The following is a 26432-nucleotide window of genomic DNA, read 5'->3' as shown; positions in this document are numbered from 1 at the left end:
TGTGAAACCAACCACAATGTTTTAATCATTTTGAGCATCAAACATAGCAAATGAGGAGAATGAGCAGACAAGGGCAGAGATGAGGCTTAGTTGAGTCACTGTCATCCCTACTGCCCGTATTTGTCTGTCAAAAAAGTGCCATGGAGTCGCTCAGTGGAAACCACACTTGAGAAGGTAGGAAAAAAAAAGACCCCGATACACTGAAAAAATCAGAAAAACTTCCCTTCACATATGATATAATTATTTCTAGATACTTTTCTCTTGTTCACGACTTAAATAAATAATGCATTTAAAACACAATCAAAATGTTCCACTACTAACATGAAGAAAACAAACTAGTCTGCTAAGTAAAGAATTTGTGTTAACTGCTAACTATTCATTCTTGACAATCGTAAGGATTTTGAAAGTGACACAGTACTGACTCAAGTTGACTTTCGTTGTGACATTGAATCAAAGCCTGTAATAATTTGATTTCTTTTGAAAATCAGTCATGATGCAGCTAAACTCCCCTCAAGGTAGTATTAATGACATTGTTGTATCATTAGAGAGTTTGAGCGGCTTGACATCATCAAACTGACATCAGGCAAAGCTTAGATTCTGCTGAAGAAACCAAAAGCTATCTGTTTACAAACTGAAAGCCCTAGCAAATGTTCAGAATTTTCCAGTGAATTGGGGATGGATAAATAAAAACTTACTGAGATGAAAGCATATGTTTTTACTTAAAATCAGACATTTCTAAAACTAATTATGGGAAGTACTTACGTTTTCTTTATTTAAAAAAAAGCATAATACATACTCCTGACATAAAATAACTCATTTGCCCTATAGTTTTCAGAAAGCTGGGTTTTTTTTTCATTTATAAAACTTCAAATAGTTATAAAATGGTGTTTAATAAAATATGAGCATGTGAATTCAAAATAATTAAGATGATAAATAATACATTTGAATTGTCTCATGCCAGGAGGTTTATGAGAAAATACAATATTCCATATTTGTTTATATATTTTGTAGCTTTGTGTTTCCCGGGACGTGAGACAGGCACATCACAGTGCATTTGAGATCATTTGACTCTGTGGATGTTGGCTAACTCTAAACTTATAAATATTTAAAGCTTTTGATATTTAATTCATAATGACAAATATAAATATATCAGACATAATATATATACTTGACCAATATGAGCATAAGACAGGGAACATGCTTAGTAATCTAATATGTCAAAAAAAATCACAAGTCAGATAAGCACATAGGAGACTTACATTCTAACAACCGGAGCTTAGAAAGCCTCGTTTTTAGAAAATGACAACATATGACCAAAGACACTTTATACAGAACGTGCTGCTGTTTTTAGTACATCTCAAGGCAGAAGAATGAAAAGAACATGGCCTCAGGAGAGATGGTTTTTTTAACCTTTTTATTTAAAGTACATATTCTCCTTAAACTCAAGGGCATCCTCCTATTTAGTAATATTCAATACGTTTCAACTTTTCTGCTAATTTTTCCTCTTTTCCCCCCACAATTATTTATTTACACTACCTCTCTAGCTATCCAGATGGAGGCGTCTACACTGGTGGACTGTAAAATCAGTATACACATGCGATATACTGTATAAGTTGTATTTATGTATGCATGAAATGTTTACTCACATCTGGCTATTCAAAACTCTGGTAAGTTTATTTTGTATGAGGCCTCTGTATAGTAACATGAAGTCTGAGTCCTGTAACATGTTTTCCAGACTTGCCTTGAAAGTTTTGAGTTGTTCTTAGTTCCCAGCATGAGCTTTTGTCATGCAGATTTGTCACCTATTTTCAGTACTGATTTGACCATCAGTTCTTCCAGTTGTGTCAGTTTTCCACTTGCTCTTTTCTGTACATATTTTTTGCATATACATTTTTATAAAATAGTAGACGGACAGATATCCAAGTGTAAAATAACTCATTATATCCAGAGGTATCCAGTAAAATTTCTGAAAGGCAGGCTCATGCTTCAATGAAATAGACTGTGCACCTTTTTACATTTCTTTTCTATTATCACCCATTCCTGTTGTATCATCAATATCGTAATATTTTCTATATATTATTTTTCTAACAATATCATTAAAATATATGATCATTTTTCTGATTCTTTGGGAAATGATTAGAACATTGTGTCTTTATTTTCTATTTTTCTTTTCTGTTGTTTTCTTTTATTGTTTTAATATTGTTACTTCTTTTGTTGAAATTTTTAGACCATTTCCACATCTGTAGCTCATGCTGGACATGCAGATCCTCCTGCCTATGTTTCCCCTTTGCAGGTTGTTGTATTGCAATGTGGGTTACCTTGTCTTGGAACTTAACTATTTCTCACATGAGTTATGGGCATCGCAAAATATAGAAAATCTATGAAGTTAGAATTAGGTATCCTGTTATAATTTTGAAATTTTATCTTAAAATCTCAGTGACTAGTTAGTTTTTCTCTTTTAAATGAACACAGCAATGCCTGTCTAATGAAACTGTATATATATATATATATATATATATATATATATATATATATATATATATATGTATGTATGTATACTATGTATATATGCATAATATGTATTTTATACAATATGTACATAAAACATATTTAATACAAAATATTTTACATGCACATATAATATGATATAAAATATGAAAATGTGCATGATTTAGTTCTTCGAATATTCTCTTATATATTTATTTTATGTGAAGTGGTTTCCGTAGAAATCAAAGATCATCTCCATCAATTTCAAATGTTCTATAAACTGTTACTGACCCATGCCTTATTCTTGATATGTAGCTGGAACTGTTTCTTCTTGTTTCCTTCTGTTATTTTACTAATATTGAGAATATACTGTAAGATCAGAGAAATTACTCTTAAAAACATATTACGTCCAGAGTTCCTGGGAAGAATAAATCAATGCATAATTGATCATCTTTAGAGACCTTCATATTGAAAATGGAGACAGAGAGAGGGAGGGGAGAGACTGGGGAGATCGGGGGAAAAGGGGGGGTAGGAGAACAAGGCAGAATATGGGAGAAAGAGCCTAAGCTGAAGAATTGGAGAAAAGTTTTAGAACTATTACAAAGTGAAGTCCAGGGAGTGACCCAACTGTGTGGCTGATGAGGTTTTAAAGTTTGAATTATTTGTCTTGCTTTTTCAAATATTTCTGTAGTTAACTTCAGGAGAGAGTAATCTACATTTCAAGGAGGCAGACAGTTGTCTTGCTAATGGTTGGCTCTTAGACTGGAGGGACAATGAGCCCACCTGAAGAGAAAGCTGACTGGAGAGAAGGCTGGCCAAGAGTCACTGCAGGCTTAGAAAATGGTACATCCTGTTTGACATGTACTTTTTGCTCATTATAAGTAGTAAGACCTTAATGCAGAGTATCAAACCTTAAAAAAAAGAAAAAAAAAAGCCAAGCACTGACATAATTGTATTTGTATACATTTATGCAAAAATGTTTAAAATTTTTTTTATCTTTGTTTTTTAAAATAAAGTTTAAAAAAAATGGTAGGCAGTGGGGCTAACCACCTGTGGTGAGGTGGATGAGGAGTTGAGAAAAGAATGGAGGGAAAGAGGCTTGTGTTTGTCACTCACTGAAATGACAAGATGTATGAAAAGTATAAAGAGTTGACTGGAGTGGGCTCCTGTCAGCAAGGGAGCTGTGGCACTGCCAAGGTTGGAGTGGACAAAACAAAGAGCACAACAGAATTTCATTTGTCCTTTAGTTACATTTTAATTATGCTATGGCACTGAACATGAACTTGAAGATCTGTCAACTTTTTCCTCTTTTATTTTTGTCTGACAGTATTTTCATCTATTTTGTTTTTGAGATTCTGATAAATCATTTCTCCCTTTATGTTCCTACTTTCAAACCCTCTAATACTTTCTCTTTTTCACATTCATTACCTCTTTTTTCACTCATTATTGCTAACATACGTGTGTGTGTGTGTGTGTGTGTGTATTCCCGAAACTTAAAATACTCAATATTTTTCTAACTTTTATATATGTTTTTAGGGATAAACTTTTTTAATGCAATGTACTGAATTCAATTTTCAAACAAGGGCAGTAAAATTTATTTACACAATAGATTTGTAAGTAGCTATTTGTCTTAATCATACAGCTAATGGTGAAACCTAATAAATATGCTATTTTTAAAATAGATTTTATTTATTGCTTTTAAATTAGTAGAAGTGCCATTCATGTTAAGACAGTGCATACAAACATGGGCACAAGCAAAACTCAAGACTTGAAACTTTATGCTTTGTACTAGGCAAAATAGATTAATGATTGATGGTTTTGATGAGCAGAGGTAAATCAGATAACTATAGGAGATATGGAAATTCCATTCATGTTTCTAGGTGTTGATAGAAATCAGATGCAATTTTTATCAACATGTCACAGCCTATTTTTAACTTGGAATTACTACTCTTGCTGATTTACAAATATGCTTTTCATGCTATTATTGAAATTAGTGAATATGTAAGTAGGACAAAAAGGAAAGGATGTAGGCTTCATGTCACACATCCTTCATGTCACACTTTGAGTCTCTGCAAAGGGCAATGATTCAGGCAAGGTTTCCTTGCCCTCAGAGGTTTAATCTGCAAAAGTCTGTGGTGGGATAACCTCCTGTGGGATACATCAAGTTAAACTGTGGCATTTTACAGTAGATGTCCAATATATGTTCCATTGTGAATTTTTTTTCTATTACCTGTCACTACCAGATCATGTTATTTGATTACGTTTAAAATGTTCTAATCTTTCAAAGGTTTCATCAATATTATATCTAATAGCCTGGATGGACATGGTGGTGCATGCTTTTAATACTAGTACTTTATTGCCAAGAACAAAGGTCAAGTCCAAGTAGATCAAGGACCTCCACATAAAACCAGATACATTCAAACTAATAGATAAGAAATTGGGGAAGAACCTTGAACACATGAGCGCTGGAAAAATTTTTCCTGAACAGAACACTAATGGCTTATGCTCTAAGATCAAGAATAGAAAAATGGAACCTCATAATATTGCAATGCTTTGTAAAGCAAAGGACACTGTAATTAGAACAAAATGGCTACCAACAAAATGGGAAAAGATCTTTCCCAATCCTATATCTGATAGAGAGCTAATATTCAATATTTATAAAGAACTCAAGAAGTTAGACTCCAGACACTCAAATAAGCATATTAAAAATAGGGGCCAAAGCTAAACAAAGAATTCTCAACTGAGGAATATCAAATGGCTGAGAAACACCTAAAAAAGTGTTTACCATCCTTAGTCTTCAGGGAAATGCAAATCAAAACAACACTGAGATTCTACCTCATGTCAGTCAGAATGACTAAGATCAAAATCTCAGATGACAGGAGATACTGGCCAAAATGTGGAGAAAGCAGAACACTTCTCCATTTCTGGTGAGACTGCAAGCTGGTACCACCACTCTAAAAAGCAGTCTAGTGGTTCCTCAGAAAATTGGACATAGTACTATCTGAGATCCCAGCTATGCCAGTCCTGAGCATATACTCAAAAGGTATTCCAACATATAACAAAGTCACATTTTCCACTATGTTCATAGCAGCCTTATTTATAATATACAGATGTTGGAAAAAACCCAGATGTCCTAAAACAGAGGAATGACTACTAAAAATGTGGTGCATTTACACAATGGAGTACTACTCAGCTATTAATAACAATGGCGTCATGAAATTCTTAGGCAAATGGATGGAACTAGAAAATATCATCCTAAGTGAGGTAACCAATCTCTCTCTCTCACACACACACACACACACACACACACACACACACACACACGCACGAACACACATACACACATACACACACACACACAAAACCCACACTATGCATTCACTGATGAGAAGATATAAGCCCCAAAACTCAGATTACTCAAGATATAATTCACAGACAACATAAAGCCCAAGAAGAAGAAAGACTAGTGTGTTGATGATGCTTCCTTCCTTCTTAGAAGGGGGAACAAAAATATTTACAGGAGGAAACATGGAGACAAAGTTTGAAGCAGAGACTGAAGCAAAGGCCATTCAGATACTGCCCCACCTAGAGATTCAGCCCATATACAGCTACCAAACCCAGACAATATTGCTGATGCCATGAAGTACAAGCTGACAGGATCCTGATATAGCTGTCCCTGAGAGGCTCTGCCAGATCGTGACAAATACAAATGTGAATGCTCACAACCAACCATTGAACCGAGAACAGGGTCCCCAATAGTGGAGTTAGAGAACAGACTGAAGGAGATGAAGGGGTTTGCAACCCCATAAGAACAACAATATCAACCAATGAGAGCTCCCAGTGACTAAACCACCATCTAAAGAGTACACATGGATAGACCCACGGCTTCAGCTGTATATGCAGCAGAAGATGGCCTTGTTGGGCATCAATGGGAGGAAAAGCCCTTGTCCTGCCAAAGTTCGATTCCCCACTATAAGGAAATGTCAGGGTGGGGAGGCAAAAAGAGTTGGGTGGGTGGATGGGTGGGTTAATACTCTCATAGAAGCAGGTGGAGGGGAATGGGATAGAGGGTTTATAGAGGGGAAACCAGAAAAGGAAATTGCATTTGAAATATAAATAAAATATATTCAATAAAATAAACAGAAGCAGAGTCAGATGGGTATTTTATAGTTCTAGGCTAGCCTGGTTTACATAAAGTATATATATAAAGTGGTAGCATCATCTCTCTTATGAGAAAAAATGAATAAAAAATCAATAAGCATAAATGTTATTGGGTTATTTATTATTTCTATAGGAATTATACTGATTATTTAGGAAAAAAAAAAAACTATTGTACACACCAAGTATAAAATAAGGGAGTCTTAATGATAGCTCTGCACTTTTGTAACCTAATGTATGATCTTATTGGCTGTGAACTCTTCATTTCCTTTCAGACCCTCTGCTCTGATCTTTAAGACGAAAACCTGTTAAAGTAACTCAACTCAAAATAAAGATTTAACTACCAATGGAATCAGCTGTACATTTCAAAATCAGTCGATGAAGCTGCTCGGCAACTGGGATAGAAGCAGTTCCAGTGCTCCAAGCCTGCTTGTGCACGCCACGTGTCTGTAGACTATCTGCTTATTCGCCATTTCAAGGCTACAGTAGCATTGCCCATGTCTCCAGCCCTTTGATGGTGTGATTATTCTAACTGCAGACTTGCAGATCTCAAATAACTTTTTATTGCACCATCATATTCCACACTCAAGACCCTATTAAAATCCATTTATTTTTCTAAAGATACTCATTTCCACGAAAGTTACTTTTTATATTTGCATAATATAATATACATACATAATATATATGCAAATATGTTATATGCAAGTATTATATATATGTATATGAAAATACAGACAAGAAAATAGTAGCTTGGTATCCTTGAAGACTAAGAACCTTAAAGATAGAATATTAGAATATCAACTACATGAATTCCTCCATATTATGTACTAGGTCAATTCAATTAAAATTTATGAGATCTATCCTGAGCAAAGTTCACATATAACCTCAAAAGACTGCCTAAAACTTTTCAGGTTGAACTTTTCTTAATATTAATTCAACTTTATAATGTTTTCTAAAAGTATGAAATAATACATGTCTCATAAAACTGTTCTGGAGAAACATTAAAATTCTCCAGGGCTTTTCTTGGCATCAGCCCTTATGTCTTTACGTGTTGTTAACATGTAGGAGTAAAAGTTCAGATATCTATATGAAGAGTGCACTGTACTGTGTAAGAAATAAGCGTAACAGTTAAAGTCAGGAAGGTGGTGACTCAGGACCAAGACAAATAAAACAGCATGAATTTCAAAACCAAAGCCAAAAAAGAAAGAGAAGAGAAATCATTTTCCATTAAATGGATATTTTGTTTATAAAAGTAATTCCAGGTAGAAGTGCTCCTGTTACTGACTTGCAGTCTACTCCTAATGATTTATGATTAAATTGTGTGGATGGTCATTTTCTTTCACAGCTATCAGAAACAGATGTTGACGAAGTAAAAGATTATTTTTCCTTTATCAAGTCTAATGTACGACATGACCTGTTATTACATTGTTTCAAGGACACTTAATGTAATAATTCCTCTGAGGAAGATGTTTTTTTCAATATACTGACATTTGTATCCTTGCTATTATAAGGGATTTTTGAGAATTAAAGGATAAAATGGCTGTCAATATACAAGTTCACAACAAATGGTTATATTCATTAGCAACTATATAAAAATACCCCTGTTTGATGAAAACTCACTTGAACTGACTAGTGTTAATACTTCTGTTATTTATTTACCTCATTTAATATGAATATTTGGCCTTTTCACTGAAAACTACTGTGTTTGAGTTAGGATCCTATATAGGCTGTATTCTAGATTTTTAGTAATGTGTGAAGGAAATATAACACTTTTTAAAGTGAGAAAAACTTGATATTTCCAAAATCTACTTGACTTGATGAATCAAAGTTCCAGTTTTTTAACCTTTCATCAAGTATCTGTAAAACACAAGAGTCTAACTGTTTTAAAAGATGAATGCCTCTTGATAGTCTATTTTGTCATTTTCTAATTATTTCTGGGTTTCCACATATCTGAGTGTCGTCTATATAACAAAGGCTCTGTGGGGTAGAGAGAAATATAAGCAAGTTTGCCTTAGAAATTACAGGGACTGTTTAGAAGCACCTGTTATAAACAATATTTTTCAGTCCACATTAATCTTGCCAAATTTATCTCTTCTTATCTCTATTAAAGACAAAGAGTTACTTTGAAACCCCATTACATTTCAGGGAGTATATTTTCTCTAGTTCAGGGCTTCAGCTCTTATATCATTACATCGTTTTATTCCCTTTGAATAACCAAATCTCCATCACTGGATTTTCTTTCTTAGTTGTCCTCCTTTCTGGATCTGCTATCCCCTTTCTTGACTAATATTTCTGTGGTCTCAAAAGGGCAGACTTTCTATTTCTGAATTCTGGCCACACTTTCATAGTACATACTTTTGATGTAACATTTTTTAATGACTCTGTCACAGCTGCTGTTATGGAAATTAACTGTGACCCATGGTTTTTGAAGGCAAAGCTGATCTTTAAGCCTTATTTTTCAGGAGTTTCCCAGTGTCTCACATTGTTTCTTCCTGGCTATTTTTAGCCATTATGACAATGTGGCTTCCTAGTACCACCCTTTCCCTTAATGACTTTTTCCCCCTGTTGTGACTGATAATTCCCGTTCTCCTCTGCCCATTCTCCAACTATTCATCCGTCAAGGTTGAATATATTTTGCATATCTATTGAATATTATTTATGCTATTCCTGAAGGTAATATTACTTCTCAGAGTAAAAGTTTTATTTATTGATTAAGTTCTAGCACAGATTTTTATCTTTTATTAACTTATCCATTAAACAATTATTAATATTGTGTGTCCCAGTTCTGTATGCCTTATATTCCTGTACTGAAACCCAAACAAAACCTTATTTTTCAAATTTTGTTAAGTGTTGAGGGGTCTATTCTTATCACTAGATTATAGAAACCATAATTAAAGGTTCTGTGTCAACTAGAATATTTGCTTCATAGTCTCAAGTTTTACTGTTTGGAACAGTGTCTGTCACATACCAGACACTCAGTATGTGCTGTACACGAAGTCCCCATAGCAGGTACATTAGTTTTTGAAGCAGAATGCACTCTATACAAAGAGTTGTTACACATTCAGAAGGTAGTATTTCAAGGATAATTTGTGTTTTCAAAAACAAGAGTGATTAGTGCCCATTACTCCAGGGATGCTAGGGATGCTAAGCCATACTTTTCAAACCAAGTTCAGGCATAGTTTGTTAATCTCTCTTAATTAATTATTTACTCATGTCTATAAAAATAAACATTGATTATTTAAAGAAAAGTAACGCAGAAACCTTTGCCATTTATAGCTTCAGTTCACATAATAATGAAATAATAATTTGTTATGGCTCTAATGCAGGTACCAAAACATCTGTGCTGTAGTCATCCCTGCTTCCTCTTTCTGCCCCAACATCACTTTGACCTTCCATCCTAGCTGTCTTTCTGCCAGAAATAACTTTCCCTCTCTTAACTGAGAGTTGGAGCTGTTACCTGTGGTGACCCAGGGATCATCCGTTATTCTTCATGTCACTGAGCTTCCAACCAGCTCTCCGGTCTCACCTGCCATGCCTACACACACTTCCCTACCCACCTGCTCCTAACAGTACCTTCTCACACATTGCTTGATTTCATCTGCGCTCCTGAGAGTGGCCTGTCACCTCCTCCCCTCCTCCTCCACTCTGCCAGGTTAGCAGAAGGATTTGCTCAGATGTCTCCTACTTCACAGAAGTCTTCAGGAATTTTAATCTACAATAGGTTTTCCTTCCAAAATGACATTATTCATGTGGATATACATCTCACTTTTCTAACATCATAGTTCATGTGCCAATCTCTATTCAACCGAAAAAGCTTTGGAGGACACAGTTCAAACATTAATACATCTTTGTACCCATTGGTAGAGTTATTCTACATTAAATGGATGAGTAGGAAAAAAATGCATGAAAATTCATCTGCATCCAGCATTCCAATATATCAGAGACCAAAGGTTGGGAGTAGAGTAAGTGCTGTGAACAGTGGAAAAATGCACACAGTCCCAGTGTTTGGTGATAAATAGCACAGAAGTGTTAATGGTTACATCTATAATAATATATTTTATTATCCTTGGGGAATTTTATGCAATAAATTTTCTAGAATGCATGATCAAGTTATAAAATTTAACTGCTTATATCTTCAGATTCATAAGGAATAGAAGGTTCTACAGAAATCGAATGTGCCTATTGGAGAATGAAATTTCCATTGTGAGCTACAGGAATTTGGTAGAACAAAAAGAGCTGCAGCCCGAAAAGTTGTAACACTAAAAGAACTATCACCTATGCTACTCCCCTTATGAGTAGTGAATCCATATTTTCAAGATACAGATCACATGTCAGCTTTTCACTTAAACTTAATTACTGAAAAGATCATAACGATTAAAACTCAGAAAATCTCTACTACCAGAATTACCTTATCAAAGTAAAAATTGAGAAAAGTGGGATAAAAGTTATTTGATTGCTGTTTAATTTAAAAGGTAAAATTCATCCTGAATATTTATAGTTTAAAGGCATGTTCTTAATTACAAAAATGTACAAAAAATATTATTTTAAAAACTAGAGATTGTTGCTTTTGTTGGGATACTTGGAAGTGTAATCATTCTACACTTTTGGATTTGGAGATATTTAATTTGTATTTGGTGAAATTTAATTCTACACTTCCGGCTTTGGAGAACTTTAAGTAGATGAAAATTTGTGAGTGAATTGTTCAGGAAAGGCCATTTTTATACGTATTAAAGACAGATATTCTCAAAATGATATCATGTCTATTATAAATCATCCCAATACTCAGACTAGTATTTAGAATAAGCAACAAACATGAAGGACACAATATGTTTGAATAATATTAGCTTCTGAACATTGGCAACAGATAGATGTCTGCATTAAAGAAAGGAAATTCACTGCATCTTAGCTGAACTATAGTAAACAAGTAAACAAGCAAAAACTAGCCGTAATGTGCAGAACTTGCTGAATAATGTCTCCTATAAGATAGAAGACAACATGAGTGCTGAGATCTCTAGAAGGCAGCTGAGGAGTGTATGCTACTGACATGCTGCTGGATAAAAGTGGTTTCAGAAAATCTTCCATGGCTACAAAGATCTTACGAATCTTCACAAATAATACAATTTTAAAAAAGCCATTATGTGAATTACGAGGAAGTAATGACTTTTATATTTTGTACATGACTTTTTCTTAACATTAAATATTCATCAGCTCCTTTTCACTCTTCTTCTAAGACAATAGTTCTCAATTTCCTTCCTAAGATAAATTTGTAGTTAATGAAGCTTTGTTCGTTAGCATTATAGACTGGAAATCAGCTGCTGAGGGAATGAAGTAGGCTGTCATCTCCTCTTGTATGGAACTGCATTTCCTTCTGTCCCATGATAAGATTTGGGAAGAGTAGGGGGGTTTGTTTTGAGTCAGACTATAGAAACGGTAACAGAGTAGAACATAGAACACTTGAGAATCCAGAAGTGCTGCACAGACTGTAGGTCCAGATACAGGGAATTTTTAAAGTGGATCAAGTACACGTTTCACTGCTAATTTTGTGGTGCAATAATCTACGTAAATACAAATGTGCACTCCACACTTGCCTAGGTGAGCAAAAGCCTTAATTCCACCTATACTTTCTCCTTCAACCTCCCTCCCTTATCCTCTATGACAAAGGATAAGTCAATGGCATCTTACACTGTCTTATCCCCAGGTATAATTAAAACTACAGTGGAAATTCAGTCCAAACATCGGACTGAGTGCATGCAAGAACTTCTTCCCAATGGAGAAGTTAGGGCAAGAACCTGAAGGAGCTAAAGGGGTTTGAAACCCCATAGGAACAACAATCAACAAACCAGATCCCCCAGAGCTCTCAGGGACTAAACCACCAACCAAAGAGTACACATGGAGGGACTCATGGCTCCAACTGCATTTGTAGCAAAGGATGGCCTTATCTGGCATCAATGGGAAAGGAGGCTTGATGATTCAGGGTAGGGGATGTAGGGTGCTGAGGCTGGAGTGGGTGAGGAGGAGAGGGCAACCTTATAGAGGCAGGGGGAGAGGAAGGGAATAGGAGTTTGTGGTGTAGAAACTGGGAAGAAGATATGATTTGAAATGTAAATAAATAAAATAACCAATAAAAAAGAAAAAATAGGAACTAGCGATTTATTATAGCACAGAAGATAAAATATTGACTGGGCTTACCTATATACAGCTTCACTAATAACTTAGTTATGGTTTTCAACCTTCTATGGACCTATGAAGCTGTGAAAGGTGATCTAATGAGTATGCATGCAAACATTCTCAGTTGTAAGCTTTTATTTCGACATATGATTTGATTTTTTTGTGTGAACTTGTGAACCTTTTAACATGTGACTATGTATTCTGAAAGATGTATAAGTACTGAGGACAAAGAGATGAGACTAGAGAGAAAAGAGATTTTCTCTTTCCTTATTTAGGGTTTTTCTGCTTTCTCCTTAGCTTTTATAGGAAACTTTTTACAACTTATTATTAAACACTATAGTCACTTTTCAAAAAAAATTGCAATATATTGCTGTTACTTATGGTTACATTATTGAACAATAGCCCACCAGAATGTCTTCTATTTGATGATCGACTTTCCAATGTTCTTAAAAATCTATTTATATTAAAGTTTAAAAATAAATTTAAGCATCTAATGAGTAAAATTCAAGAAAGAAAATTAGGGAAGCTGATTTGAAAGACCAGAGATCACTCTCCACCGAACTGGAAACCCATATAATAAAGAGAAGTTACTTAAGATAGATTCCGCGTTCCTTCATTACATAACCCACAGTGACAATTCGAGATAGAAATTACCTTGGACAATTGAATTAACTGCCACAAAGCAAAAGAATTTGCTTTTTTTTTTTTTTTTTTTTTTTTGGTCTCAGTTTTCTTTGAAATTTTGAGAACTGGATTTTAATCAAGGATTCTGCTATGAAGAACTTAATAGGATGGAACATAAGGAGACAAGATAAATCTAAGTGGAGAGCCGTATATTAGGGCAAACATAGAAATGACTTCTGAAATGAACAATGAGAATGAATTTCAACGTAAAGGCATCTAGGAAGCAGAGTTACTAAAGACCAGCAGACTAGAGTAGATGCCTCTCAGCACAAGCTTTAGGTCACATGACTGGACCATGTGACCTGTGCTGAAAGCTGCCAGGAAGATTCCAAATTAAAATTTAGCTCCTACTGAGTTGACTTCAGAAAATCATGGAGAAATTATGAGCTCTCTTTATCACTGGAAAATTCAAACATTACCTCAGGCAGGCAGGTGGATGGCAAGTTTTTAAGAGAGCATCCATTTATTAGTTAGAAATCAGACAAAATGACTCTTCTAGGTAATATTTATAACTCATTTGGGATGATGAACTTATTGATATAAAGTCATTTATAGGATTTCTACTGAAAAGAAACCCAAAGGTAAAAGACTTCCACAAAGAAGATGAAGTGTGAGTAATATTCTGAAACATAAATCTAAGTTAGCTTCAAAAGCTCTTAAAAGAGCTTTATTCTTAATAAAATCATACGTAATTTTTCTTTATATAAGAAATAATATAAAATTATTGTGTGTGTTTTGTTGACTATTGATGTAATTTATTATCTAAAATATTAATCAATGAAAGTAAAATGAATCAAAATGTGTTTTGATCGATTTCTGGCCATTTCTAATAAAAATAGTTTATTGAATATTATAAAAATATTTACTTTTCTTATAAAAAAAACATGCTATTAAATTTATGCAAGCCTGGCTTGCATGGCTTTCTAATTACTCATCTGTTTATCATCGGCTTATGCATCCATCCAACTATAGACCTGTATTATTTGATAAAGATTAAAAGGGACATGTTGAAAATATACTTAACAAATTCAGAAAGAGGTTACAAAATGCAGTCAAAATAAAATGAACTCAGGTTTAATCTTTAGGAATTTCTTTTCAACACAGTCAAAGAAACTAAGATGGCTTCTTTCTCGTAGAGGCTTTATTAACATAAAATCCTTACAGCTATCTCTAGCTGCAGTACAGCACATCACACCTTCAATTAGCTGCTGAATCCTTTCAAGTAGCTTTTGCTAAAATAATGGGCAGTGCACACAACTGCTCTGTATTTGGTATTATTAAGCTGATGGAAGCAAAACTTCAGAACTACGAGAAGCAGAACAAATGGATGAAAAATTAATGCCACCAATGGAGAAAAAAGTGGCCTTTAAACCAACCCCAAAATTTCATGGTGTTTCCGTTTTCTCAAAAAGAAGGACAATATTATCATAGAAAATACTACTGGGACTATGAAGAATTTTTTTTGGAATTGCTATTTGTTTATCAATTTGCACTATTATAATTGAAGAAAATAACATTACTTTTGTAGAAAGACATCATTTAAACAAGAGAATAGTCTGAAGGAAAGCTCACAGAAATATAAAATACAATATGGTACTGATTTATTTTAAACTAAAATCACAGAAAGTACTATCATTAATTTTATATGACAAATAGGCAAATAAGTTCTTTTTATTTGTTTTGTTATTTTATTTTATTTTATTTGGAAATTGTTGGGTGTTCAGAAAATTAGGATTTTGTATTTAAACACTCCATGACTTGTTTGTGGCTGACCTCAGCAGTAATGAAAGGTGTCAGTGGTCAGGGAAGGGGAACACCAAGGTGCTGAGGTGGGAGAGGGTGGTTGGGAGAAGGAGAATCTTCATGGAGCCAATGGGAGGGGGAAGAGAGATGGGATTGTGGGAAAGGGACAACATCTGAAATGTAAATGCAGAGAATTTCCAATAAAAAAGGAAGAGGTTTTTTTTACCACACGTTCACTGAGATGGGCAGCAGTGCCTGCCAGGCTGCCTTCACACAGATGATCAGAATAGACTGACCAAAATCAGCTATACACATGCTCAATATTTCCAGTGTCTTCCAAATAAACTGCTCATCATGCACTTTGTATAAAACACTGACCGGTTTGCAGGCTCTAAAAGCCTGTTTCCGATGTTGCTCATTCTACACTGCTCTATGTACTCAAGTACTGCCGTCAGTGCTTGTGACTGACATGCATTAGATGTGAGAATGATGATGCTTACCTATTTGTAAATGATTTAAAAACTAAATGCCTAGGATTAAATAACAGGTAACTAAGTATAGTGTGTGGTCCGTGCTCAGTTGGTGCAGATCAGAAACTTTGATTTTCCTCTCTAGCTTAGCAAGCGTCAACTTGGGTATTAGCTTACTCATTAATGGGGTCTTGATACTTTTATCACAGCAATCAGCAGGAATTGAAATGGCCACTGGAACAAATTTTCCCATTTAGCGACAACATTTATAGAAAGCACACATGTTGCTCATGTATATCTACTATTAAATTTCAGCCTGTTAAAAAATTAATACATTTTAATTACCTTTACATTCTCATTTCAAATCAAAGAAGACATATTTAGATATTTCAGATTAGATTGGTTAATGTTCTAATAAAGTTTCCTCTCTTTTACTTAATAGAAAGACCATAGTAAATTCTGCTTCTGTTTTGAGGATCTAGATAGCCAGAAAGAAAAGCAGACGTACTACATTTGTACAGAAGAAAGACAGACAAATAAGGTAGAGATGAGCGAGATTAGAAAAAGAGGGAGGTGCCAACTATACTAATTACCTGTGGTTATTTAAAGGTATCATTCAGGCCCAATTTAATTTGATGTTTCCAAAGCATTCATCGTTCCTTACATATTAAAATAAGTATTACTAAAGTAATCAACAAACTAAATTAATGGATCCACAAATAAAGAAAATGTTATAGCTGATCTTTCTCTTTTTTTGAATTATGGAGGATACATTTATTTAATTTTGACTTCTATAATTGTTATTTTTCTTATAACTTTATTTAAAAAGAGATATACATGAACATATTTTTAAAAGCATTTTGGCATAAAACTATATGAATATATTTTTGTCAGTACTTGATACTTTTAGAGGTTTGATAGTATGCATTGAAATCTTACTAGTTCCCATAAGCATAAAGTACATGTAAAACAAAATGTAACATAGAAACAGTCAGAGTTTTCTTGGTGTGTATAGATTAAACATAATGATCTTTGAATACTAAAAATTGCCACAGGGCTATATTCTTAGCTCTTGAATTATTAATGATTTAAGGTCCAGGTGTAGCAGACTCTGAGAGGGAGCTAGATCTTCCTTCTCTTAAGAAATGGAAGTCCACGTTCTTCCTGGTAAAAACCACAGATCGCCTCAGTCTGCCTTCCAGATTTATAAAATTTTAACTCACAACAATGTGTCAAATTATTTACTTTACAACAGGCATTTCCTTTGAGAATCTCACCTCTATATTAGCAATTATTTCATGAGTGATATTAACTGAAATATTCAATAACTTTGACATTTTAAGAAAGATAGTCACTTTCCTAAGACAATATCTTTTTATATAGAAATTGAAGATACAGTGTATTACTCTAATTTATGTTTTTAAGCATAATTAGACATTTCTTTTTCTTCAGAAGACAATACATAAGTATACTACTGGAATAGCTTAATAGACAGAAGGGGGTTGTATTATTGTAGTTAATGTTTAGAGAAGCTTTTAGGGTTTTTTTTAAGCTATGATTTATTATTAAAAATACACTATAGAGATGTCACAACATACAGCACATACAAACTACACTGACTATATACTGCTTTATAAACTACATTCAATGTGTTACCTCTTGGTCTCCTTATCTATCAAACTCCCATAAATGGGCCAATTTTATGCTGTGTATTCATATAATGAGATCCAGTAGTAAACTGTGCCGAAAAGGTTTATATAAATCTTAGAGCAACACTTCCCCACGACCATTTAAGTCTCTTCGTCAGGATCCAACGCTGTGGAGAAGTGTCCTATTTGTTTTCATTAAGAATAAGTCTTAGAACTAAGTTGTCTCACTACTAAAGCTTCTATGGTAAAATATAGAAACAGTCATTTGTCTAAACCTTATTATACAAACAAGGATTTGTGTAAGGTCATCCTTAAATATAATATAAATTTTAATGTGGCTATATATTTATTGTTATGTGATGAATATAAAGTACCTTCAGTTTGGAATACATCTCAGTATATAGGCATAGACATTTTGACATGTAGGTGAATGCATGTTTTTTAATGAAGTTTCAATATGATTTGAAAACTCCCTAAGGTCATGTACTCCAAAGCAGCAAAGTGTATTTTATAACCATCACTCACTGACTGAGAAACTACATGTCCTTACTTTAAACATGATCTTTCATTGGAAGAAACCTACTAGAGTATATCTTACACATATATAAATACGGTTGATATCATAAAGACTAATATTTATGCAATCGAATTAGCATATCTTTATTAAAATGCTATTGATGTGGAATTTCTTTTTATTTTATGGAAAACAGCATTAAAATCTCTTCATTGTGTTAAACTGGAAAGAATCTTAATTGTCTCTGAAGAAATCACTAGCGAATATATCACACTGATTGGAATAACTAGAACATCAGACGTCATATGAAGTTACACTAACTGTACTGAAGACAAACTTTTAGAAGGGAAATCCATGCACAATACCTTATATTTCTTTTTCTCGTATCTCTGTCAAGAAGTGGATGACTGTTTGGTATCTGTGAGAGCACACAGATGCGAATCCAGAGCAGCCGAATGTGCTTCAGCTGTTGTTGCATATGTAAAAATCTATTTTGACACCACAATCAAAGCTAAAAATACACCAACATGGATAAGAAATATAAAATCTGTATCAAGATTTTCATCTCAAATTGTTTTCCCAGTTTTATGATATAAATGAGAGCACAATGTTCTTAAATATTAAGCTGATGCATGCCAAACATTCCTTGCTAGTCAAACCCAAATCAGGCAAGGTTAGGAAACGTTCCATAAAATCTGATCCTAGTGGGTAGAATTAAGTTCCTATTTTAAGAAGCTTCAAGGTCGCTATCAACTACTAATGTGATACAGAAAAGCTTCTGCTGTCTAGTATCGTGGGCTTTGCACTTTCTCTGATATATTACCGATGATGGTCTAGTCCACTGTGACTAACAGTATGGCTAGTCCTGAGAGGCTTCTGCATATGACTTTCCACTCAGTAAGCACTGGAGGACTGGAAGACGTCACTCACCTTGTTCAAGTGGTTGACTTTTAGTTGAAGTAGTTTTCATCTTGAGTGCCTCCCTAACAGACATGTCACAGCAGGAGCCTTTGTTAGTGTCTTGGTCACTGTCGGCCTGATCGCTGTCCCCGTGCCCACTGTCTCTCAGGCTGGCTCTTTCTGGGTCCTTAAACGTGGAGCTACTGAAATACATATGAAGAAAAAGAGGAGAGAGTGTTGTCTCTGCTAGTTTAAACCTGGAGTGTAGCCTCTTGCAAAGCAATTTTGACACGAATGCAAATGGGGAAGCCGAGAAAGTTATTTAATAGGCCTTACCTTTGAACAAACTGCTGCCTGCTGCCCATGTAATTGGGCTCTGCGGGAAAATTGTCTGTCTGTGAAAGAGAAGGAAAAAAAAATACGTATAGTTGTACACTGGACAAATCTCCTGCAGAGCAACAAGATTTCCTAGTGGAAAAATGATTAATAATTCAAAAATTCTCTTAATCTTCAGATTTGTACATTTTAATTAAATTGGAAATTGCTGACATGTAATTATGTACTCAGAACAATTAAATGATTCCGGCCCACAAATTACCTGTTAAAGTAAACAATGAACCTGTCAAAACTGGCATTATCTATTAGTACCAGGATGGATAACGCTATCAACGTTGTTTCTGTACACAGATATTAAGACTGAATATTGGTGGGAGGAGTGGGTAAATGACCTAATTTCTTCATATTAAAAGTGTGCATTATTTAAAAACACTCATTTTTATACATAATCGCATCATCTGCTGGGACTCTATGCCCTTCCTTATAAAATATCGTGTAAAGTCATTTACTTCATTAAAAGACAGCCTTTTCTCAAAATTTTACTAGAAATGGATAGAAACAAGCAAATCATAAATGGTTTTGACTCACTTTTAATTCATTCTAAACTATATTCTAACTATAAAACCTACTATCAAACAACCTAATGGAAATGGATATAACTTTCCAGGGCTTTAACACAGATCGAAATAACCTTTTTAATCGTTACTTAAGTATTAAGAGTAAGGACATTGAAAAGCCAGCCTTGTCGTTTTTACTGCTTCCAAACTGACATGGAGCTCTGCCAACAAGAACTGAATTCTCCTTGTGTCAAGGAACAGAGTCTTTTAGGAGAAATAGACTGGATCTTTCACAGATCTCCCTATGCTGTACATTCATACACATTACTCCTTCGTGCAGCTGACTCCGTGACAATGCTTCTCCTGTTCCCTGCATTTCTTCGTATCACGCAATCAGGCCCTGGAGCAGCAATGGGGTAGTACAAGACCATCCAGCATACAAGTATCAGACACACGGAGCATGTAAGCCATGGAAAAAGCGGGCCAAGGTAAGGCTTACTGCAGTGAAATATGTGCTAATTAAAACAGTAGGGTTTTTTGTTTTTTGCTTTCTATTTAATAAGTACATTTATTTGGCTCTGTGAAGTGTTGCTAGAAAAAATAAAAATGGATTCAGGAAAATATTTAAAGTATTTTGAAATACTGAGGTTTATTAAAACTATATTGAAAAAGTAAATTGAAAATAAATGATGAAAATATACAAATTGTCGTGCCTATTACAAGTCTGAGATGATTTAAAAAACATAATTTTCTTAATCTGTAACCTATTTGCCTTTTTTGTAGATGCAATGACCATTATGAAGACATATGCAAGGCTAGGGGAGCAGTATGAATTCAAGGGTTCCCCACATTGTATTTAACAGTCCATCATCTAGTACTTGAGCCTGGATTAGGTGAAGCTACTTCTTTTTAATCCCATAATGACAAACTAACAACTGCAAGGAAAACTTTGACTCCCAGAAAAAAAAAATGAATATTTCCAAACTAAAGAGATGTCATAATGTTACCAAAAGTCCTGGAAAACGTTAAAAGTATCTAGAAACTTAGCCATTCTACAAATGTAATAAAATGTATCTTGTCATTTCCATGGTGAAAAATCTGTATCAAGTTCTTTATTACTGTTAGGAAAAAACCATATATAAGTATTTTATACAAGATAAGAGGAAAGGGGTATAATATGTTAACAAGAGAGTAAAGGAGAAAAGGGAAATTGAAAGATAGTTAGAAAACATCAGTATCACAGTAAATAGTCTTATGTCTCCAATGGTATTCATTAGGTGAAACTTCTTAAGTGCTGTGTTCAGTGAGGCATATGAGGAGGACTGAAGAAACTTTTCTCCTCTTATCTTAAGAACAGTTTCTGGAAATTCATGTATATTATTAAAGTATGTTCTCCCTTTATATAAAGGATTATAAAAGAATGTGTGTTCATAAATACATGCATTCATAAGTGTGAACCACATATCAGTACTGTTACCTAAAATTGCTTAGAGGAAGGTAGAGAAACAAAAGAAAGGGAGAGAAATGTTATTTGGCAAGAACAGGAAGAAAGTTGAAAGCAGAGGGTCAAACATGAGAAAAATACAGAGAGAAGAAAAACAGAAACAAAAATGTCTATGAAAGAAGAGGACAGAGAGTGTAAAGAAACACAAAAGAAAAAGGTATAGTTTGTGATCCCAGAGCTTTAAAATCTGCAAATATAAAAGCTTATGATTTTACCTGCAGCACAGTATCAAAGTTTAAGAATGATGTCTGCACTTATTGGTTAAAGTTGCTTGGAAAGCAAGAGACTATGTAGTTTCTGCATCATTACTGCAGGGTAGCCATTTGGCTTTTTACAGGCACATAACTAATTCACTCTAAAAAGTATACAGCTTTAATATAGACAGCAAACTTCTCATTAGTCATTTAACATTATCCAACTATAAAATAATGCTAGTTTCTTGGAAAAAATATAAAAGAAATTCAGAAGTATTAGCATCATTTAATACTTAGCTATAGAAGGGTTTCCAGATAATTTACAGGACTGTACTTTAAAATTTTGAATTTTGGTTTATACAGGCATGATACTTAAGTTTTAAATCTTAGAGAAGACTAAATATGGGTTCAGACCTTTACCACACTTTAGCTTTCTGCAGAGTATATGTATTTTCTCATAACAAAAGATATCAGAACTAACACAATACTGAATGTGATTGGCTCCTTTTGTTTTGTTATAATTATTTTATTTGTTAGAGAAAATAAACATTTGGAAATCCTTTCTTTTTGGCACAGGCCGACAAACACACCTAAGAAAGCAAACACTTAAGTTGACTAAGTTTTGCAGAATATAATATTTATCTTTGATAATATTCTTCCTTTAGTTCTTCATCAATATGTGCCAAAGCACACTGCATTATAAACACAAGTATTTATATCATCAATGATAAATAAAAGCTATTTCCAAGTTATACTACTTTCTGAGACATGGTTATTCTAGTAACATTAGGAAGCACAAATTATAATTTAAAAATAAAATACATGACTGAGAAGACAAAAAGTGTATGCAGTTAGACTAAATCATGTTGCCTCAAATGAGTAAACCCTATTTGTGAAGTAAATATGCTATGCCCTTTACACACACCTTAGATGTGAACTTTAGGTAAATCATAAAAGAGAAAAACAAGACTTTATACAATCAAATTAGAGTAAATGGAAATTCTGATAATGTCAAATTATCCGAATAAAATAATAAAATAATGAAATAATAAATATATTCTGTATTCTTAATGTGGGCATGATATGAATGTACCCTATATTATATATGTGTATATATATATATATGTATATATATATATTTATATAAAATTTTGAGAGCTTGCAAGGTTTTCTCCTAGGCAAGGAGATTCAATTTCACATCTCCTATTAGTCACTGTAATGGAAGGCATACCAAGTTCAGTAAGGTATGTGAAATGAATCAGTGACACACAACACACAAATAAACATAATGCAATGATCTAAGCCCAGATCTATGTAAGCAAACATCTATCATGGGAACTTTCTCATGTGTTTAAATTACATTGTGTGTATATCTGAGTGTTTTGCCTGCATTTCTGCATGTGTACCATGTGCATACCTGCTGCCCATAGAGGTCAAAGGAGAGCATTGTCTTCCCTAACAGATGGTTCTAAGCCATGACATGGGTGTTTGGTACCAAATCTGGGTCCTCTGCAAGAGCAACTAGTCTATTTAACTGCTGAGCAATCTCTGCAGGTCCCAAATGAGGTGATGTTTAACTTAAAAAAATATTTTATAATATGCCATTGAATTCTCTTTGTATGTCTTTTTCTCCTTTAGGTGGTGAATGGAAGATAGAGATAAAAATTTATGTAAAAACTCCTTATGCTTTTTGCATTCCTTTTTAATGTTTTAGATTTTTATAAAGTACTTATTAAATTGTATAATATTTGTCATCTCTAGCGCTCTTTTTATTTTTTGATTTTTGGCCCAATATCAGTTTTGTTTTCCATGTGCATTATAACTATGGAATTCTTTTTCCAATTTCATGTATTTTTCATAGATTGTGGAAGGCTGGATGTTTGTACAACCTATGATCTGATATATATATTTGTGTGTGTGTGTATGTGTGTGTGTTTGTGTGTGTGTGCATGTGTGAAATTAACTTATCCTCTGCTCTGAGGGGTGAAATTAGGTTCACAGGCATTCCATCTGGTAAAGAAAGAGGAAGGACGTGAATAAATACCAGTGGTTTCCAATCCATGTCAACTATGTCCTCTCAAGAGGTTCTTAGACATGATTGGGTTCTCTGGGCTCTTAAAATCATCCCCTTATAAAAGGCTAACTCATAGTGGGTAGTGTAATCGCTAATAAACCATGGAAAATATTATTTTATATTTAATAGCCAGGGTGTGATTCCAATAATCACAGATTTTATTCCAACAACATTTGCTTACATGGTGTGCATAAAGGTGAGGAATTTCCTATCTAATCTGTCTTGCCAAAGCTCACATATTCTCCCTTTCTTTTGCAGGGGCATATGTGAAGACTGGTATCCTGACATTTTTTAAACATTGACTCTAAGCTACAGTGCAATGGTGGTGTATTTACTTGTCTCATTCTACAAGTATTTTACTGTATTTTAAAGTATTTACAAGAATAACTTAAAATTGTATGCAAATTTCATTATTGTTATTATTATTATTATTAATTATTATTATTATTATTCCAATCATTGTCATGTTACAAATAGGACTTAAAATTATCAAAAATTACTCTGGAAATTTGAGTCATGCATTCTAGACAATCCACTGTCAAGCTTGCAAATTATCCTGACAAAATATTATTATTATACAACATGCCTCAAATAATAATCATTCACATTAATAATCTTTCAAATCTTCAAACATATGTTATTAAATTATTTCCAAAAAATAGAAGCAGAAATTATGACACATTAAAAATTATATTTAGCATCATAAGAAGTGACATTTTCTCTAGAGTAGCTCTAAATTTTTATATTCTCAAAATAGCATAACATATATTTCTTGCATATCCATGGTATTGTGACTGTTAAATGTTTGGTTTAATAAAGTAGGCATGTAGTAATGATTAACGAGTTCCTTTTTGTTAATTAGCATGCGTACTCTTTCATGGGGTGCAGATCACTAATGCAATATGATAAATAGACTGTCCAAATCTTTTTCTTATCTTGTCATTTAATTTTGAGGGTCCATTGTAATATAAAGTATTCCCCAAATGAGTGGAGTATCTTTAAATCTTTTCAACTGTTATTAGCAAGACTAACAATTATAAGTGAACAAAGAGCCCCAGCCCCTGGATCTTGCTTTGTGGTTGTGTAAGAAAGTTCTACCTGGTAACAATCGACAATGGTTTCCAAATATTTTTTCTAATCCTTTATAGTTTAGTGCTTTGCATATAGATCATGATTCACACACACACAGGGTGGGGAGAGGGGAGAGAGGGAGGGAGAAGGAGAAAGAGGGAGGGAGAGAGAGAGGGCGGGAGAGAAAGAGAGGGAGGGAGAGAAAGAGAGGGAGGGAGAGGGAAAGAGAGGGAGGGAGAGAAGGAGAGGGAGGAAGAGGGAGAGAGAGGGAGGGAGAGAGAGAGGGAGAGAGAAGGAGGGAGAGGGAGAGAGAGGGAGGGAAAGAGAGGGAGATAGGTTGAGATTATAATTTATAAAGAGAATACGTTTATAGAGATGCTTATAAAAAAAATAGTTACTCAAAATGTGCAATTATATAATCCTTCACTATGAAGAGAGGGGGAAAGGGGTAGGGGGAAGACTGCAGCTCTCACAGGCAAGCATGCAGGCACACCTGTACATGTATGCAAGTGTGCATGTTTGTGTATAAACTGTGAAGTGTTGTTCATAGCTCACTTCCACGGATTTACTATTGAATTGATTTTTCATTTTTGTTGGAAATCAATTTGCCATATTTGTGCAGGCTGACTTCTTAGTAGTTTCCTTTGCTCCATTGATCTTTGTTTCCATTCTTAGAATAACGCTGAGGGTCCTGATTAGAAAACCTTCCAATCATCAGTGAGATTCCATCTCAAGTCTTTCTGAAGTTGTTTTAGCTGATCTAGTTCAAGTGTGTTCCTGTATAAACTTGACAAATGATCGTGTTTGTATGTATAGGGACTCCTTCTACACACTGAACGGAATTGGGTTCTATTTGTTGATTACTGGGAAAGACTAACATCTCTACCACTTTCTGTGTTCAGATCCATGCACAGAAAATGACTGCCCATTTCAGTCTCTGGATAAAGAAGAGGAAGGAAGTATTGAATGAAAATGAAAGTAGGTCTTATGTTGCAGACATGATAAAGAAATTAACTTATTCTGTAAACTAATTGGCGGTTGAGAAAGCACACACCATACATTTGTCTGAAAGTCTCTGGCTCTCACACACTGTTAAATCCTGCTCCAGGTATAGTAAATTAGATGCTCAGGATTCAGACACAAGAAAGAAAATTTTTTTTTTTTTTTGAATTGGGGACATGAGGTTGATTGCATACATTGATGCCAGGGGCTTGAAAACAAAACAAGTTGGATGTTTCTTTTAATTCAAAGGCATTGCCTTCCACATTTCTAACAAGCCTTCTTTGCAGCAGACTAAACACCAGGGAATGTTAAGAGGGAAATAATTCATTTTAAGCCCTTTCAAACAGACTTTCCTTCTGATAGTTTTGCCTTCACCAGAATATATGGTTTGGTTCTTTCTACTTTGCTGAAGTAGGCAACGACATTTTAAGCCACTACTTATAAAGTTATATGACAGCCCCTATGGCTTTGGAATTTCTAAAGTGCATGCAGTATGACAATAACCACATTTATCGCTGGTTTTCAGAATAATACATTTTATACAAGTATGGCATACTAGACATTTGTGTTCCCTTACAAAAGAAATAATAAAACACTGGATACTCTTTTTATGTTGGGGAAAAGCCTGTGCTTCTGGAGATTAAAGTAAGAAAACAGGAATTGCGGTACCCTGTAAGTAAAAGTATTTCACCTAACACTCAATGAGTATGACTTACACTATTTTAAGGTGATGTGGTGCGATGTTAAAATCTTCTGCAAGTGTTAACTGTCCTAGAAACAACAACTTCCATAACTAAGGTGCCAGAATTTAATTATACAATTTATAAATCTTTAAGGAAATCATTTTTGACAAGAGAAAAATTGAGACAATCAAAAGCTAAGGAAAGTGCTATTTTGTTATCTAAGGACAGTCACAATGCA

General features: G+C 34.2%; 1 protein-coding gene across 1 annotated transcript in view; it reads right to left on the bottom strand.

The window, feature by feature from the left end:
* The window catches only part of PCDH17 (protocadherin 17), a gene marked incomplete at both ends in the record, with an annotated part of 89459 nt that overhangs the window by 39089 nt on the left and 23938 nt on the right, over positions 1 to 26432 (bottom strand). Inside the window, 2 exons of the mRNA XM_080916633.1 lie at positions 18804 to 18976; positions 19110 to 19168. Of these exons, the coding sequence (XP_080772759.1) occupies positions 18804 to 18976; positions 19110 to 19168 (232 nt within the window). The remainder of the gene's footprint in view (positions 1 to 18803; positions 18977 to 19109; positions 19169 to 26432) is intronic.

Source organism: Micromys minutus (genome assembly GCF_963924665.1).
Source record: "Micromys minutus genome assembly, chromosome: 5".
In the NCBI taxonomy this organism is placed as follows: Eukaryota; Metazoa; Chordata; class Mammalia; order Rodentia; family Muridae; genus Micromys; species Micromys minutus.
This window is presented reverse-complemented; position numbering and strand designations above follow the sequence as displayed.